Source organism: Corvus kubaryi, unplaced genomic scaffold (genome assembly GCF_017639235.1).
Source record: "Corvus kubaryi isolate FWS band 111438036 unplaced genomic scaffold, C.kubaryi_AGA036_p1.0 37357, whole genome shotgun sequence".
Classification (NCBI taxonomy): domain Eukaryota; kingdom Metazoa; phylum Chordata; class Aves; order Passeriformes; family Corvidae; genus Corvus; species Corvus kubaryi.
Genome location: NW_024581117.1, coordinates 330291 through 348448, shown reverse-complemented (window position 1 = coordinate 348448; position 18158 = coordinate 330291). Strand labels below are relative to the sequence as shown.

Sequence of the window (18158 nt, the reverse complement as noted above, 5' to 3'; positions counted from 1 at the left end):
ACTATATTGAGTACAAATTTACAGCTATGTTTTATATGCTGATAAAAGTGCCCACCACCACCCATTAACATGGTCTTCAGATTAAAAATCATATGAGCATCTTCCAAAGCACCCTGGGTGGGAGTTCATGCTGCACCTGTACATGTCAGCCTGTGTTGCTGATGTGATGAAAAGCAGGAGCCTGGGAAGGACCTGGAAGCAATACAACATTAGCAGACTTCTGCCTGGGCTAATCTACTTAGAGAAACCAGCACCAGAATATTCAAAGTACTTCTCTGAGCAAGCTAGATCAGACCTGTCTGCACCTCCACTTGCTGTGCAGACACACCTAGACACAAACAGAAGATGAGACTGAAAGGACAGGGCCTTCATTTGCAGCACATCTGCAGCCAGCTACAACTGAGCAAGCCCCAACTTTGTTTCTTTTTCAGATTACTATTTGACTCAGATTAACAGAAGATGGCCCACTCCTGATACTAAGAAAATGTGTAAGAACTACTGCTACAGATGATACCCTCAGTCCCTCTCGTCCAGCATCCTGCCCCCAAGAAGAAAATACCCAAGGAGACCTCTAATTACTTGTTTATATCCAGCTTCTCCTTTCTTACTCTCTATTACTCTGTAAAATCTTCCAGAAACAATACTGGAGTAGACCATACAGAGTTTCCCTTTTATTTCTCTTTTATATTCTCTTTTACCTATTTGCCTAAAATGCAATCCTACTGACATAAGGAAATTAAGTCAAATTTGGAGTACAATTTCTACATGGAGGATAACGTATTAAAAGGCATACCTCGTGCTGCTTCTCAGCAATATTCACTGCGTTTAAGGCAAAGATCACTTCCCTGGCTCCTACATATAGAACATTTTTGTCTTCACTTAACAGCAAGGTTGAATAGTTTGACACTTTTGATTCATTAAAATGTATTAGCTGGACCTCTGTTGAAATGGAAAAAAAAAAACAGCACCTCATGAAGAAACACAATCACTTAGGGTCAAGCTTATGAGTCATTTTTTCTAAGTTGTCTAACAGCTGTTGGATAACTTGAAAACAACAAAGGTTAACTCAGACAACCTCTGTAGAAAACAAGGGACCCCTCAGAAGCTAGATTCAGCAGAAACAGCAGCTTCCAACAACAACATCAAAATCACCTTTCCCGACTTTCTCATTCAATTTCCAATGCTTAAATATCTCCTCTTGTGGTGATCCCTATAACTCACTTCTTCCTTCATTTTTTTTTTCTACCTACTTTTTCTAAACTTCCATTTTCCACATCCACTGTCAGGTTGTTTCTCACCTTTTCCTTTCCACATACCAATCTACTGTGGAAAATCAGGCCAGTCACCACATCCCTTGCAACCACCCGTAACAAATCTTACAAAATATTCTACACCTTAAGACAACACTTCAGCACACTGACATAACAGAAAGAAGACACAGAAGCAAACACAGGAGCAAATAACAAATCATTTGCAGTTGATTGTGAAGTGAAAACCAGAGATGAAATACATAACATACACACAAAATAACAACATGAGGGAAAAAATCAAGATGAATAGAAATAAGACAAGAAAAAGTGGGAGATACGAGAGAAAAGGCAGTGGAATGAGGAAGCATACAGAATGGACCAGAATGGCTTGGAGAAAGATGACACAAACTGACTAATACAAAAGAGTATTTTCTCTGAGTGTACAACTATAATATAAAAATGACTGAAAGCTTTTGTACATGAAGACACAAGATTAATTAAGCATGGCTTTTTATGATACAGATGAAAATAATGTACTATTAGTTCCAATCCTATCATTAGTAATTGCACATTTTCAACTTTAATACTCCAGAAACATTAATTTTAAACTAGATTCTCAGGCCTGAATTTTGAAATCTTTTACTTGGCAGGAAAATTTTCCCCAAATGGATAAAGTGGTTCATACAACTCCGCTGAACTAAATTTCCTCTCCTATTCAAAGTAGGTTTCCAACATTTCAGTGCAACAGTCTTTAACAGACAGACGAGAGAGAAATACCAGGAATGAAAATAAACTCCATTTATTCTGACTAATTTGGATGTGAGTTAGCAGTACCTCACCATACCATTAAATAGCAACTTGCCAAATTTTAACTACAAGATAGAAGCATCAAAGCGTCTAAGCAGGAACTACAACTCTTGGCTAGGCCACCCTTTCTGAAAGGCTGTATCAGCAACTCATTAATTGCTATACCAATAATCAGGAAAAACACTTCCTACAGTCATCTCATAATCTGCTTATTCCTACTACATTCTTAATCTCCATCTATCTTTTCCTACAGAATGTCTGCTCAGAATTTAATATCCTTATTTAAGATGGCTTCATTATATGACCAATGTATTTGTTCAGGTTTGTACAGTTATTGCACAGTTGGATAAGTAATCAATTGCTGCTTACTAATATTAAAGAAGGACCCAAAGACAAAATCTCTTATTATTTAAAGCATCCATGCCACGTGGGGAATGGGGGGGTGGGAGTAGAAAACAGGAAAAAAAAATGCATATGTACACAAATGCAGCAAATTACTATTCTACAGTCTTTGCTCTAAAGTTCTTTTCAGATCCAGGCTAAATTATTAAACCAAAAGTTAACGGATCCTCTGATTTCTATTACTTCTCTTTGCACTGCATTTGCACACTCCTGATTATTTTATTGGAAGATTATGAATATGTGCTGCAATTTCAAATGCAAGAAAAGCACTGTTCTGTGAAAGACTTTCATATCTAGACACCATAAAATGCTGTCGGAAGAGGGCCAAATGCTGATTTTTCCTTTGCCTGGTGATTTATTTAGTGCTCAGGATGGCTTGGTGTCAAAATAGATTATTAGCGGGAGAGGTGCATTTTGCTAACGTATTCAGACTCCAGGCAAAAATAATTTGTTTAAAACAAAATACACCCACTGAGGTTTTCTCTTGAAACAAATTTCAGTTGCAATATTCTTCAGCTGAGAAAGCCAAATCTGGAACTCCTCCTTTAAAAAGTTCTGTTTTCAAAGCTGCTTAAAGGAACCAAAATCAGTTAACCCAGTGCCTGAATGACTTTTGAATGTTCTGGTCCTAAGCATTTTGTAAGATGAGCAAAGCAGCAACACCTGATCAAACTCACAGCAAATTGGCTGAAAGAACCTAAAGCCTCAATGAGTTTCAAATCCCACAGAAACCCTGAGGATGCGGCAATGTCCCATATTACAATACTTAAATTTCTGTTCTTACCTTTGTGTTCCCAAGTGATCCTTGGTACTGGGCCAAATGCTACTGCCACTTCTAGCAACAAACCCCAAACTGCATAATAAGCACACAGGGCCATCTTCAGTGTCCTTGCTCTTCGGGGTTCACTGGGTAACTGCAGCAGGTAGCGTTTCTTTGGCAGACGAAATGCAGATCCCAGGGAGTATTAGAGACAAGGCATTTCAGACCTTGAGAGCAGTGCAACAAGGGAGGCTGGAACAACTGTACAAGTACGTGCTCTTCAGCAGATCACTTCAAGAGAACACACATTTTCCAGGATGCTGCATACAGAGACTGCCCACACGCTCCACAGGCTGCAGAGTTGCTGAGAAGTGTGACTGAGTGCATTCTTCTGTTTCGCTGGAGAAATAAATGATGCTGTGGACAGAGGAGGGAAGTAAGAAGTAAAAGAGAAAGCAAACCAAATACTGCCAAAAATAGCATTGATCTTGCACTAGTTCTACAGCTGTCTGTAAAGCTTAATTTAGATACAAAATGTATTAACTGGTGAAAACCATAATCTTAAAAAGACACACATTACATGGCAAACAGGCAACAATTGAAAGCAATCATTTCAATCTAGAATTCCAAGTGTAAATACTTTGAATTGTCCATTATGTTTAATGCACAAAACTTGACTCTATTCTTTCAACAGTGTGTCAAAGAAAATCCCATCTCTCTAACAAGCAATAAACAAAGATAACAAAAATCACTATGACTAAGATCAGAGAGCAAAGAACATGAGAAGTACAGCACTAATAATGAGCATGGTTATACAAATCTGCTGTATCTCCCATCGTTGGGATCTTACAGAAGTGTCTTTTTTAGTGAAGTTTTCTATAATGCTCCTAACTCACTCAAGATGTTTAGGGGGTAGAAATACAGCTACAGACACAAAGAGCTAATGCACTGCATACAAAAATAAAGGGAGAAAACACTTCAACAGTAGTGTAGGCAGTTTCCTAGGTAGTCCTATGAAAGCCATTGTGTCTCTGAGTCACCTGTTACTCTCAGACTCAGAAAGGTGTGTCCTAATAAATAAAACTGTTCACTGCTTTCTACACCATCTTCCACAAGTCTCCACCCCTTCTGTCTTCCTACAACCACTCCTAGGTGAAGACTCCAGAAGCAGTGAGTGTATTCATCAATTACTAGATCATAAATAGGTTTTGAGGGCTGTACACTTGGGGTGGAGATGAAAAAAACCACACTGTTCTTTGCAGCAGAGTACACAAGATGCTAGATTTTCACTGTGCCACCACTGAGACACCGAGGTGACTCTAGTACAACACAAACTACAATGCAAGATAGCTGTAATACCTAGATATCCAGCAGGAGAGCAAGTGAAGGTCTAGTGCTTTTGCATGGCCTGGTTTTGCTAGCAGGGGGGCTACAGAGGTGGCTCCTGGAAGAAGCTGCTAGAAGCTTCCACCATGTCCAGCAGAACCAACCCCTGGCAGCTCCAAAGACAGACATGCCATTGGCCAAGGCTGGCCCAATCAGAAATGGTGGTAATGCCTCTGTGATAACATAGTTAAGAAGAAATCAAAACAAAAGCAGTGGCACAGTTTTAATTCTGAGCAGAAAAGAGCAGAGTGAGAACATGTGAGAGGAACAACTCTGCAGACATCAAGGTCAGGGGATAAGGAGGGGGAGGAGCTGCTCCAGGTGCTGGAGCTCAGATTCCCCTGAAGCCTCTGGTGCAGCACATGGTGAGGCAGCTGTGCCCCTGCAGCCTGTGGAGATCCATAGGGATGTAGATATCCACCTGCAGCCCATGGAGGAGCCCCAGGCTGGAGGAGGTGGATGCCTATAGGAAGCTGTGACCCTGTCGGAGATCCATGGAGAGAGGGACTCTGTTCCTATGCTACATCAGCCTGTCCCTGAAGGACTGCACGCCATGGAAGAGTGACCCACGCCGCAGCAGTTTTGGGAGGACTGTTGCCCGTGGGATAGACTCACACTGCAGCAGGTCACAGAGAGCTGTTGCTTGTGAGATGGATTCATGTTGGAGAAGTTCATGGAGAACTGTCTCCTGTGAGAGGAACCCCACGGTGCAGCACGGGAATGACTCCTCTCCCTGAGCAGTGGGATAAACCGTGGGTGATGAATTGACCATAATCCCCACTTGCTGTCCCCTTGCACCACTGGGGCAGGAGGTAGAGCTTGGAAAGGAGAAAGCAGTGGGGAGGGGAAGTTGTTTTTAAGGGCTTTTTTTACTTCCCATTATCTTGTTCTGATTGTGTTAGAAACGTTTTCAATTCTTATCTCTAATTAGAGCCTGTTTTGCCCTGGTGGTGTTTGATGAGCGATCTCTCCTGATCCTTATCTCAACCCATGAACCTTTTGTTAAATTTTTGCTTCTCTGGTCCGGCTGCAGAAGAAAGTAAGGAAGTGGCTTCTGTCGGCACCTGGCAACCAGCCAGCGTCAAGCCATGACAGAAGGTTACAAAATCGCTAGTAACATTAAAAAAGAAGGGGCCAGTACCTGAGAAACACAGAGGTTAAAAGACTATGGTGAAGCTGCAGCACGAACATCTCTTAGTGCAGGCAAGATGCCTCTGGGAGGACCTGGGTTTAAGCAGGAAAACGCAAGGAAGATGTCGCAAGGGCAGCCAGTGGACCTTAAGGCAGCCGAGTAGAAGATGAGCAACTACATCCTAAGTGTTTACACCTGCTTTATTAAATGATCACAGGCAAGATTAAAAGATTCAAAATCTCATTTATTTCTACACATCTTTTGTCTACTAAGAAAAAAATCCACACAATGCTATAACTTGCTCAAGCTGAACCTGTAACTTGACTATTTTTGTCTATTTGTTTTTTGTCTTGGTAAGCACTTTGGCTCAAATGCAACTGTTTGTAGCACATCATGTAAAGCGTTTTGGTTTTTAAGGCATCATGTTTTCAGTTAGGCTTACTAGGCTTTTTTGTCTGTCCTTCATCCTTCTTGTTTATCATCATATACAAGCAATTCCAGGTTTTACCCTCCAATACATTAAAAAGTGCCCACTCATCCGATTTACAAGGTATCACATATTTCTGAGGCAAGCAAACAGCTTTACAGTTGAATGTTTAAAAAGGGAATAGTAATTCAATGATTAAAGTTCCAGGAAGTTTAGCTATTTTATTTTAAGAGAAATGTAAGGAAGAAAACAGCAGTTTGAAGAAACATCTTTGAGCCATTGTTTAGAAACACAGCTAATCCTTTTCTTAATGCTACCTTTTGTTACTGAAAAGACTGCATGTAATAATCAATTCCCTGTTAACTCTTTATTTTTTTTTTATTTATGAGAGACAGCCAGGACACCTTTAAGCTATCAGTTACAATACCATATCGTAGAGACGACTGCAGAGAAGACTTCAGAAGTCCTGTAAATTTTTTGGACCTTCAAATAGGATTAGTAAATGTAAGCCCTAGTAAAGGAAAATCCTGAGTTTTCCTACAGTCACATTCCTAGTCTAGCTCACCTACCTCAGAAAATGCAAAATGACAATGAAACTTGAAACAAATTACATTATCTTTTGAAGGAAACAAATGGTCTGGCTGGATTGTTTAGTGTTTGCTTTTCTGTGTTAACTGAGAATAGCTCTAGCTATACAAAATGGAAATCTGTGATTTCATTCCTATTGTACAGGGTTGCAAGAAAGGTCCTTTTTCACATTAGTAAGTTTGACTTGTGGGACATTACTCGATCTAAGGCAAAATTTTGTATGTTACAAAAAAGAATGAAACAGACTACAGTGAACATTACATGCCCAATTGTGCAATATCTACTTTGTTCTCATTTCTGTAACTTTTAATAGAGATGAAAATGCAGTCAGAACCTTGTCCTTTAATTTAGTCTTCAATTTAATTACTCTCCCCTGCCCCTCCCTTCCCTGTGCTGAAAATTTTCTGGAGTAAGTCCTTCACTGACATCCACTGGGAGGTCATCCATAATCTAATATGAACCTCTTTTTACATAACACAAGTGGCACAAGAAGGAAAAATGACAAAAAATTTTAAAAGGCCCAGACAATGGCCTGATTTCCAAATTAACTCAGTTCCATCAGTGTTCACTGGTTTTGATTAGATCTGAATGCTTTGAATTTCTGAAAAGTTAGGTCTCCTAATACTTTAAGCACTGCTCCCAAAAAATAAGCTACAATTTGCTTGGAAACAAGTACACTGAAGAAGTAAAGCAAAAAGAAACGTGAAATATTTGGGTACAAAATTAAACTCTAATTAAAGTGACCACAGGTCCACTTTTCTGTAAAACTTTTTAAAATTTTCTGAGGTAAATAATCAGTAAATTGGTAATTCAGGGATTCTATGATGATTTTACATCAATATATAATGACGAAATTGAGCAAAGTGAGTTTTCCATAATGCTTGTTATTTATGGTGACTAAAAACAGGGCAACTACAGAAGCAGAAACAGTCAACACAACTCCTGTCAGTTTGGCAGAGCACAGCTGGAACCTCAAAGCTGTGAACATTCCCCTTGATGTGTATAATTGTAATGCACAGCAGAGAAACAGGGAGAAACAACTTTCTGCTCTCTTGAAGGACAGAAATTCAAAGCTGTCAGAAAAATTTCAGGCTGCATAACTGCTAATAAGGAATACTAGCACGAACTTTTAAACAGGGAATTGCAATGGCATATACTGACTATTACTGAGATCAGAAACCATCCGTCTCTCACATCACCTGTGTCACTGGGCATCAAAGAAGCAGTGCTTTAGTCCACCTTCTGGAAAAATCCTAGCCATGCAGTGTGAGAAGCTGGAAAACCAACCATGGGAAGGAGACTGTCATCTTTCTCATCCTCAGGACACAGAGGCAAAGTGTGCACAAAGAAGTAGTTACAAAATTTCATCTTTCGGAGATATCAATTCAGCAAACCTTACAAGTACTCATGTTTTTTTACACATAATGCAACCCAGAGGCAAGTGTCCTCTTCCCCAGTCAGCATGGTAGAGCTGGATCCAAGTGTATATCCTGTACACGCAAATCTTGCACAAGTTAGCCAAATTCTGGAATTGCAAAGCTAGGAAATGGACAATTTTGCAACACTGATTTTGAAATATTTTTTTCTTCTAAGAAACACTTAGTTGCATTGTGCAACTTCTCAGTTTGGCTCAGCATTACATAAACTGCTAAGTGGATCTAGTTTTATTTTGTATATGAAGGTTAAAACCAGGAGAATTTACTAACACACCAGAAACAATCAGCGTTATAGCTGGGATTGTTGTGATTCCCAAGAAATGATTATTACCATCACATAGCATCCAGCCTCTCCCTGAAGAAAGCCAAACAAGCACTGGCCATCCTGGCCTAATTCTGTCACTCTCTTCATGATTCCCAGCCATGCTAAGTGTCCCCATAACTTTCCTCCCTTTTTGTATTGCACTTTATTCTCCTCCACAGGGTTTATCTTTCCTTGCAATCCCTCACCTACTCTGTAGTTATGTTTCCACCCATGCCATCACTCACTCTTCTTCCTCAATACAAGCAATGCACAGCTCCATGACCACAGGGGATGCCAGCCCTGCAGTAAGGCTGCCAGACAAAAGACCACCTTCCTTCAGGCTTAAAGGAAGGCCCTTTAAAACACATACTTCCCTACCTCTCCATCAAATCACTGTCACACACCACTCATTGTCCAGGGACAGCAAAATGAGGACCTCACAGTAAGGAACTACCTGCAATACATCCTTCCTTCCCACTGCCAGAAGCAAAACAACCATGGCAAGTTTACCAGGCAGTCTACCCTACTATTTTTAGATAATTAAAAAAAATATATATACATTTGCAAAACTTGCAAGGAGTAACTTGTAAGTCACGATGATGAGGGATATGAAGCTCAATATGTGGAGACAGGAGAATTTATGAGTGAATTGCTTCCGCCAGCAGAAAAGGGGGAGTTAAAGGATTCAACTGTCAGAGGGCATAAATTCCAAGTTCTTCCTAAATAACTTTCTTTTGAAAGCTTTTTAAGCTTTAACAGAATACAGGCCTGCTTTAATATTTGTTGATGCCTATTTTATAACAGATTCTAAGGTTCAATACAGGAAAAACAAACCAGGGAAGTCCAGCTGTGAGATTTTGCTTAAACCTTTTTTTCTTTTCAATTTTGTTTCCAAAACTGAAAGGAAAAGTTAGCAATACTTGTCTTTTAAGTAATCAAAGTTACACAGGGAGAAGTATACAAATTACCTTTGACAGCTGAGTTTTATTTACACAGTTTGTGAATTTCAGGCCAGTAAAGACAGATTGGTTATATCCTTTGCTTTAGTTCTCACCCTTTTAAAAACTTCAAGCACAGTGCCATTTTTATAGAGTCTCATGAAAAACATTATTTACAATAATGTAAATACATTATTTACAATCCTTTAATTATAAAACTCACATGGACTCATTTTCTCCTGAGGTAAGATACAACTTCAAACCAGCAGACCAGTAGCCTTTTATGACTAACATAAATGTAGAGCATGGGATTATTTGCATTTCAAACTGTAACCAAAATACTTTGTAGTTGCTAGATGATTACAAATTAGATGAAGATCCTTAAGACAATTGGTGTGGTCTTTATCTCTACTAGAAAGCCTGCTGGAGGATGTGCACTAGTGCTAAAAGAGGATATAAATTCTGAGGAAACAAATTCCCAGTTTTAGGCCAGAAATCAGTATTTGCTGTTTCTGCATGATAAACATGTCATCAAGCAGTCCTTGGGAAACTAATGCTTGCGCTTAAAGAAGAGAATTTATGTTCAGAGGGATACTTCAAGAGATCCTTTATTTTTTTAGATTCACATTCCTGTTCTTTTACTACCACGTGCTTTTTCTGTAGGCAAAGATTACATGAACATAAAGTGTTATTAAAAAAAAAAAATTACAAGACAGATTAAAATCCTTGTTTTTCAGATTATTGTGGGTAGGTCACTGGAAATAGTATTCAACTTCCAAGAGCAATAGGAAAGAGCTACCTTGGATGCTGAGCTATCCCAAATACAGAATTCAAGAGCTGCCCTAGGCATGTTCTAAGACCCTTTTCTGCCTGAGTGGGTACTCCCAGATACTGAACCCAGGTTGTGACAGTGACAGTACTGCAGTTAAAACCAAGCAAGAAAGGAAATCCCCCAAGTTCATCTTCTCCTACCAGTTAAACATACTGTCACAATCAAAAATATTGCTCAGTTTGTTTCTCATTTCTTCTTGGGCTCATAGGACTGAATGAGTCATTCAAAGTTACTCAGAGATGCCTATGGCAACTAATGGCAATGTGAAAGTACCTGCATGTCTAAATTAACAGGCCTGTGTGCTTTAAAAAAAAACTATCCTAGGCATCCAGCAACACTTTCAGAGTCAGACATCTCCAAAAGCAAGCCCAGTACCCCTTCATACACATAAACTGCATAACACAGGGAAGGTGCAACCCTGAACATGACCTTTTAGTGATAACTAAAGAACAGGTAAATACAGAGTATGTTCCCAAGTGAAGTAAGTCCTTTCCTGGTAAGTTTCCTGAGTGTTTTGGTCTTGGAACAAAAGAATGTAATAAATCAAACTTATAATTCAATCCTTATTAACATTTTTCAGTATGCACTAAGTCCCTAGTATTCTTGCAGTACGTTTATTTGTTTTGCTAACAAAGACACCTGTAACAGAGTCACCACGAATCCACCACAGCCGCCCTTGCTGTGGGGATGCCCCTCTGGTTTCAACATACGTACCTGCCACCCTTCGGAGCCTCCTGAACACCCCACAGCTGGGAAGCTGTCAGAGACACGTCCTTTCTGAAAAGGGGTAAGAAACAGGTTTTGACATCAGTACCACATAATCCTGAATGGCAGGTTCTGATATGGGAATTATAATATATCCTCCCTCAAAAGTTTGGCTTTTCCAGATTACCAGGACAGAGCATTCCTGACAAAAACCAGAACTGCTACATTTGCATCCAATGAGCCAAGATCCTGACGTTGCACTTAACACAAAAGATATTAAGCAGACCTGATAAAAAGCAGACATATCAGCCCTTTTAAAATTCAATTTGTTTCTCCTATCCCAAGCTGGCTAATACATACTCAGTACAAAATTATTCAGCACTTGCATTACAGTAGCAATTACTGATACTGGAAGAGTCTGGGACCCCTCACATGCTGGTACAGGATGTACTAAAGAAAGGTTAGACACCAGCCAGCCCCACACACAACTACCGTTACTAAAATCATACAGAGCAGTTCCAACACTCTCCTGCACTATTAAAGAACTGTATGATGCACAAGCTTAGGAAAGAGGATCTGGACACGGACAACGAAACCTGGCATGCTCGTATTTATTTTGCTGTAATCACAGGAGAAGAATGGGCCACTCTGAAGCCATCACAACTGGGCGCAACAACACATTTATCCCAAGACTATTCCAGGTAACATGCTTCTAATATGCAGACCCATAACACTGTTACATCAGACTATATTCAGCATACGTATTTCCTAGTGTTCATCCAAGCACTTTTAGAATGGTCTGAGCCATGTGAAGGGACAGTGTTTTTTAAATGCAAGTCATTGTGGGTCTGAAGTAGATTTTACTGAAGTCAACAGTAAGGAGGTTCCCAAAGATGCAAGTGGTTAAGATGGTGCACCTGACAAAAAAATCTTCACTGCACTTCTGAAGACTTCATTCTTGATCCAGAAGATTGTAATGATTCACAAGACAGAGGCCCAAGAAGAAAAAGGCCAGAGAAAATTTTAAGAAACAGCTCAATACTGCAGGTCTCTAAGGAAAGGGAGAGCCTGATACAGGGTCTTTTCCAGAGATCTTCAACAGTCCATGTTTTGTGGCTACCAATATGGTAAAAGGCATCCAACAGCTACATCAAACCCACTTTTGCTTACAAAACAGTATTTTCAGTATCTTTTGGGTCTTTTGGGCTATAAAGAGGGCAATCCAGTCTGATTCTCCCCACAATCTTTTTTCAACAAGATACACCACAAAAATCCATCACCCACCTATGTTATTACCAACTGGCTACTTTTCACAAACGGTAGCAGAATATAACTGACTTATTTTTGGTATAAAAAGATCCCATCCACTTTTCATTCTGTTGAAAACAAACCAGAGCAGGCAAACTGTAAATCATACAATCAGTTATGAAGCTCTCCACAAACCAATTTACACCAGATCATCTCTATGGCTGTAGCTACTCAATATTTAAGTGAACACGTAAAATTTACAAAAAATTCCTGCTTGCCACAAGAGGACATCAATCAACATAGCCAGTCAGTATGACTACAGGAGTTTTCAGATCCCAGTATGCCTCCTTACAGTTTACTGCTCACACAGCAAACTATAATCATCTACTTTAGCTGCAGGTACCTCAAGGGAAAAAGAAAATTCTCTTTTGCCTCTCTTGAGAAAGAGCTTCCAGCAGCCTATAGCTTGTACAAGCACTTTTCATTGTAACAAAGCACTTGCATCTAAATGAATTGCTACAATAGGTGTGAAACTCCTCTGAGAAGTCTAGCAGCAAATTAGCTAACCTATATACTTTCCTGGCTTACTTTAAACAGCCTTACATGGAGGTTTTCAAGTCTCCACAAATAGCTCCAGGTTTCTGAACTGTGATCTGAGGTCACTGGGGACTGAAAGACAGGTAGGCAGGTGGCTGGAGGTCAGGCCAGCTCTCAGCCAGCCTCTGGATCTCCACAGAGAGGGAATGATGCAGATCAACTGCTGGACTTCCAAGCTGTGGCACCTCAGCTCAAGAACTCTGCTCCCAAGAGTAGTCCATCCCTCCTCAGTGTGGTCCTTGGGAAGCAGTCACTAACCACCAGTGTTTCTTGCAGAGAAGTCCACAGACATGGGGCTGGATGTGAGAGGGTGGCTGGGCTAAGGTGAAGAAGGGTGGTTAGTAAGTAGGGCCTCATTCCTTCCTCTCCTTTGGTCACACTGCCATTGGCTGCTTGTGAGGACACCATTTGTAGCCATGCTGCACACATGAGTAACTACTCCCTGCTTGCCAGAAGCTATGACATAATTAAGCCCTTTAACCCAACTTGAGTATGAAATTAAACATCCATGTAAGCACTGCAGGTTGGCAGACATCCTTCAGGTCCTCTTGTTTGACCCAAACCTCACAGGTGATCCTTTACAGCAGGCACCGCAGGAGCTCCTTAACAAACCTTAGACCCTGTCAGGTTTTAAGAGTACTTAAGTCTAAACTTACCGGGAAAAAAAACCCCGAAACTGTTTCTTCTGGCAACAATTACTTAAAGCTTGAGGAGAAGAATTACACCTCGAATAGCTCATTATTTTGACAACTGTGACTAAGTCTTCAAAGATTAAAGAAAACACCTACTGGATTATAACTGAAAGACAGCCTGGAATACATTATGTAGAATGAAAGGATAGTCACCTTAACGAAAATTTTCATCAAAGATCCACAATCCTTCATATATGTGTTTGCATACACTTTATTTATTTGAAGACCTTCTCATCTGTCAAATTCCAAAAGCACATTAATGCATTACAAGGTACTTCAGGCTGTCACATCCTACTTGCATTAAAAAAAAAAATCCAAAGAACAACTAACATGTACTACTTTTCTTTCTGCACATCAATTACCATCCAGATCAGTAGCATTTCTTTCATTTTCTGTTCAAGCACACGCCTGCTGTAACCATGTCCTAGTGATTCTAACTGAAAAGAAGAAAGGAAATTTAAAAAAACTAGTTTATAAACAAATTTTCTTTACTCAGAGGTCTCGTAGGGAGCCCATAGAGGCAAATTTTAAGTTTGAGAACATTTCTAGTGTTACAGCATTATACACTAACCTTTGTGAAATACGATTTCCAGATAACTATACCTTGATGATCACAACTAGAGCTGTATTTGCTACCTATATCTCAAGTCAGCCACAATCTACACATACCGGCTTTCTTAGAAAAACTATTTTAAAAGCTTACATGGAAGCCACAATAAAGCCAACATACAGCTATGAATAACTAAGGCTGCACAGACAGCTGCCCACAGACAGTGTCTCTCACTTAGAACTTTCCTGTGAATGCTGTGTGTGGTTTAGAGTTTCAAATGACATGAAAAGGTAGGCTAGACTACAAACTTCAAGAACAGTGCATATTACCATCAATTATATTTAAATAATTGATCTGACATACCAAAGTAACAGTTGCTGACACGGCCATAACTTCCACTGCTCCCACCCACTCTGGATGGGGCTGATTACACCTGCTAACCACCTGTGCAAGACACTGGGGGTGAAAAATCAAGTAACAAACATGCTACAAGACTTAAAGAGCAAAGCTCAAATGTTTTTTCCCCTTTCCTGCCTGCAAAGTTTACTTTTCATAAAAACATCTTTATTTCACAGACCCATTTACTGGCCTATCAACACCCTTCTACTTTTTCTAAAGATTGTAAGAAAGATAAGTACATGAGCTTTAACCTGAAGCAGAGGCCCATCCTAAACCTTGTTCTGAAACAACAAAGTAAAAAAGCTCTGTTAGGTCTCAAAAAGACATCTCAATCTAGCCCAAACTGTGCTGGGGTCCTCAGTTTTAATTCCTGTCACCTTGGCCCTCCTCAGATCTCACAAGCATCTTCAAAAAAGCCAAGAAAAACAGAGACTAAACTGGTGACACAGAAATACAAATGCCTTCTGTATCCAATGGCAAAATACAAGTATCAAGATTGGGCCAGCTACTGCCATGATGAGAGTTTCTCCATTTTTAAGGATATTAAGAGAATCTGTAGTTAAGCAACTTCCTTGGTGTAAAAAAAATCCCATCCAGCTTTCATTCTGTTGAAAACAAACCAGAGCAGGCAAACTATAAATCATCCGGTAAGTTATGAAGCGCTCCACAAACCAATTTACACCTTAACTTCCATAAAACTGAACAGGAGCTTTCATGATAGTATCTATGCATCCCAACCCTTCTTCAGGAAAGGATTTGGTTCTGAATCAAATTCCAGTAAAGGTAGAGAAAAAACTGTGTGAGAGCAAGAGCCACAGTGCAGGAGAGAAGAAACGAGGATGTACAAATGCATAAAGAAAGTAACAAGTACAAGCACTTTTGCTTCAGATTAATCTTTTTAAACCACCACTGCAGGAACATGTAAAATTTTTATGTATTCATATAACCTTTGCTTAGGGAAGGAAACAATTCAGAAGCAACACTGGAATATTCTGGTCAATAAAAACATAGTCTTTGAAGAGCAGAGATCACTGTGACCACCTCCATATTCACCAATTTTTTTTACTTCAACAAAGTCAAAATAAAGGAGACAACTACTAAGCCTCTCGTCATAAAATCCCATGTAATTGGCGTCTCCTCCTTCTATCAGAAAAGGAGCAATCCTGGAAATTATTTGCCGGTTAAAAAACCTGCACAAGAATTAACAGCAGGTAAGCCTTCAAATCTTACTCTTGGTATTCAACGAAAAGTAACAGGAAACGGAAGTCTAAATTCTGCCTGTATTTTTCGCTGATGTTCTTTATCAGATGTTCTTTAAGCTCTCTAAAAGAAAATCAAGAGTTAAAAAGCCCTAAAAACCCCACAAAACCATGTGTCTTACCCAAAAGACTATCAGCTGCCAATTATGGGGAAACACTTCCTAATATTAGTAAGAGAAGTTACCTACTTCTGTATTCATTCTGACAACACACCAACCCAGGAAAGCTAAAACTAAGGTCAATATGCTGTACTATACCACCTGTTTTCTTAAGAGCTTAGATCAAATATTTTGTCCCTTTCAGAGAACGCCATTTGTTGCTTTTCAACTATACAATACTACAGCATTTCCTGTTTTTACTTTTCTGGATTCTTTACATAAACTGCATTAGCAGTGCTTACAGGTGATAGTTGAATATATTTAAGAGAGTTATCTAAACATAGATTACAAAACACCTAGATTTCACAGTATTTCATATTTAGTATTTTTCAGTGCTGCCTTGGTATTTTTTTCTCTTGCCTTGAGAAACACAACGCCCCTTGACAAAAAAAACCAAAAACAATACCAAAAAAAAACCACCAACACCAAAAAAAACCCCACACAGGCAAGGAAAAGACATGAAGAATCTTTAGTGTTCTTTAGAACTGAGTATTTTACCATCCTGATAGTGCAGAAAAACCCAGTTATTCAGTATCAGAGTCTAGTTTTTCAGGCTTTCAAGCCAGTTTTTAACAAAACATGCCAGTTACTGACAGGTCCCAGACTCTGAAGTTTCTTGACTCTCAGAGGAGGCAAATACAACAACCACCTTTTGCCCACAGCAGCAATTTTCAGTACCAAAACATCTTTGGCAAGTTTGCCCACTGAGAACACTCAACTTGGTAAGCTGTATATATCCCTACACACTGTCAATACCATGCACTGCTCAGGGACACAAACAATGAGACAACACAATGCAAAACCAGCTTTAAACTAACCTTAAAAGCACATTCAAAACACTGCCTTCCTTTTTCTTTTTTTCCTAAAGTTGTTTGGCATTAAGTGGAACAGAAGGAAAAAGAGGAGTAATTTTCATCTCAGCACATAAAACTACAAGCCAGTACTTCTTCAACTGCCCAGCAAAACGTTTTACACCTTAAAGAGAAGCCTTGGAAGAGGTTACCTGTCCGTCTGAGAAAAAGCTTCTATGCTGAAAAAAACCACGCAACTTCAGTTCGAGGAGCCAGAGAATCAGCTCCCTGGTTGTGTAAGATATAGCACAACTTCCCTGAGGGAGCTGCACAAGGTTGCTGAAGTAGGGAATTTAAACCAAGTTATTCAAAACAGTAGAGAAGTAACGAAAACAAAACTTAACTGTGTTTGGCTATGTAAAAGTCAGAAATTGAACCTTGCAGCAGTATTTACTGTTAAAAAAAATCCCAATTAAAATTCACAGATGGAATTCACCCATTTTTTTGTAAAACCAAAACAAAACTCTATGTCCAAAAAAACCCTAAAAAGCTATAAAAAGGGATTTCCTCAAGCACTACAAGTTCTGTAAGGACATCTCTGATTTATGAACAGGTAAAATTTGTTCTACTTCTGAGCATCTCTATCTTACTACCCTGCATCACGCCTGCCTTATCACACATGCCACTTTGAAATTATCTACCCCTCATGTTCAATTGCACAAATCATAATGCAATGAGAATGTCAATCGAACTGGTTAGAATGATACTACATAGCATGATAAAAACACGCCCATTCAATAGTAAGACAACCAGAATGGACCACAGGAAATTAATACATTCTTGAATCCTCCTGTACCACACTCCCAGTTACATTTGGGATGAAGAACTACAACAACCAAATGCTAAACAGGTCAGTTTTGGATGCAGAGAGGGCATGGAAGCATCAACCCTCCCAGTGCTTCACCTGTCACTCCACAGAGCTGCTTCTACTACCCAACACACACAACCAGCTTTGCATTTGACATGAATCATGCTGCCTGAACAGTAAAATCTGCAATTCTTCCTCCATCTGGCATTACACACATTTAAGGTGGTGCAGTAAAGCCCTCTTTCAAAACACTTTTTCCTCAAGTAATTGTATTTCTATGGCAGTTAGTTGAAGAGTCACCATCAAATGCTGTCAATTCTCTTTCCAAAGCTCCAAGCTGAAGCCAGTGCCTCTATGCATGTGCTGTTTGTTTTGTAAGCTGTTTTCTCAGAACAAGTTTCACCACTCGTGTTTCCATACGACAGAGACAGGGGTGTTAAGACTTACACAGAACATCAATTCCTTTTTTCCTGTCACCCAGTCGTGGGATAAAGTCATACAGGGAATCTTCTCAAAGCAAACCCAGTCTTGGCTTCTGAACTTATTTCCACTGAAAACCTGATACAGAATAAAGAATTAACCACAACAACAAAACATACTAAAAGTGGTAATTTCCCTCAGGTCTGCTT

General features: G+C 39.6%; 2 protein-coding genes across 14 annotated transcripts in view; both read right to left on the bottom strand.

Moving 5' to 3' along the window:
* The window catches only part of SEMA4D (semaphorin 4D), a 38167-nt gene extending 34830 nt beyond the window's left edge, over positions 1–3337 (bottom strand). For all 11 annotated transcript variants that reach the window (XR_006016943.1, XM_042033532.1, XM_042033534.1 and 8 more), the window contains exons 1-2: positions 3244–3337; positions 794–939 (exon numbers count right to left, since the gene is read on the bottom strand). Coding sequence is in view for 10 of the 11 variants with exons in the window: in XM_042033532.1 (XP_041889466.1) it covers positions 794–939; positions 3244–3337 (240 nt within the window). In the remaining variant the exon portion in view is untranslated. The remainder of the gene's footprint in view (positions 1–793; positions 940–3243) is intronic.
* Positions 3251–18158, bottom strand: part of LOC121667172 — a 63187-nt gene continuing 48279 nt past the window's right edge. For 2 of the 3 annotated variants that reach the window (XM_042033546.1, XM_042033547.1), the window contains 2 exons: positions 10977–11039; positions 3251–3636 (listed from right to left, as the gene is read on the bottom strand). In XM_042033546.1, the coding sequence (XP_041889480.1) occupies positions 3513–3636; positions 10977–11039 (187 nt within the window). In that variant the 3' untranslated portion in view covers positions 3251–3512. The remainder of the gene's footprint in view (positions 3637–10976; positions 11040–18158) is intronic. The other variant, XM_042033549.1, reaches the window with a different exon arrangement.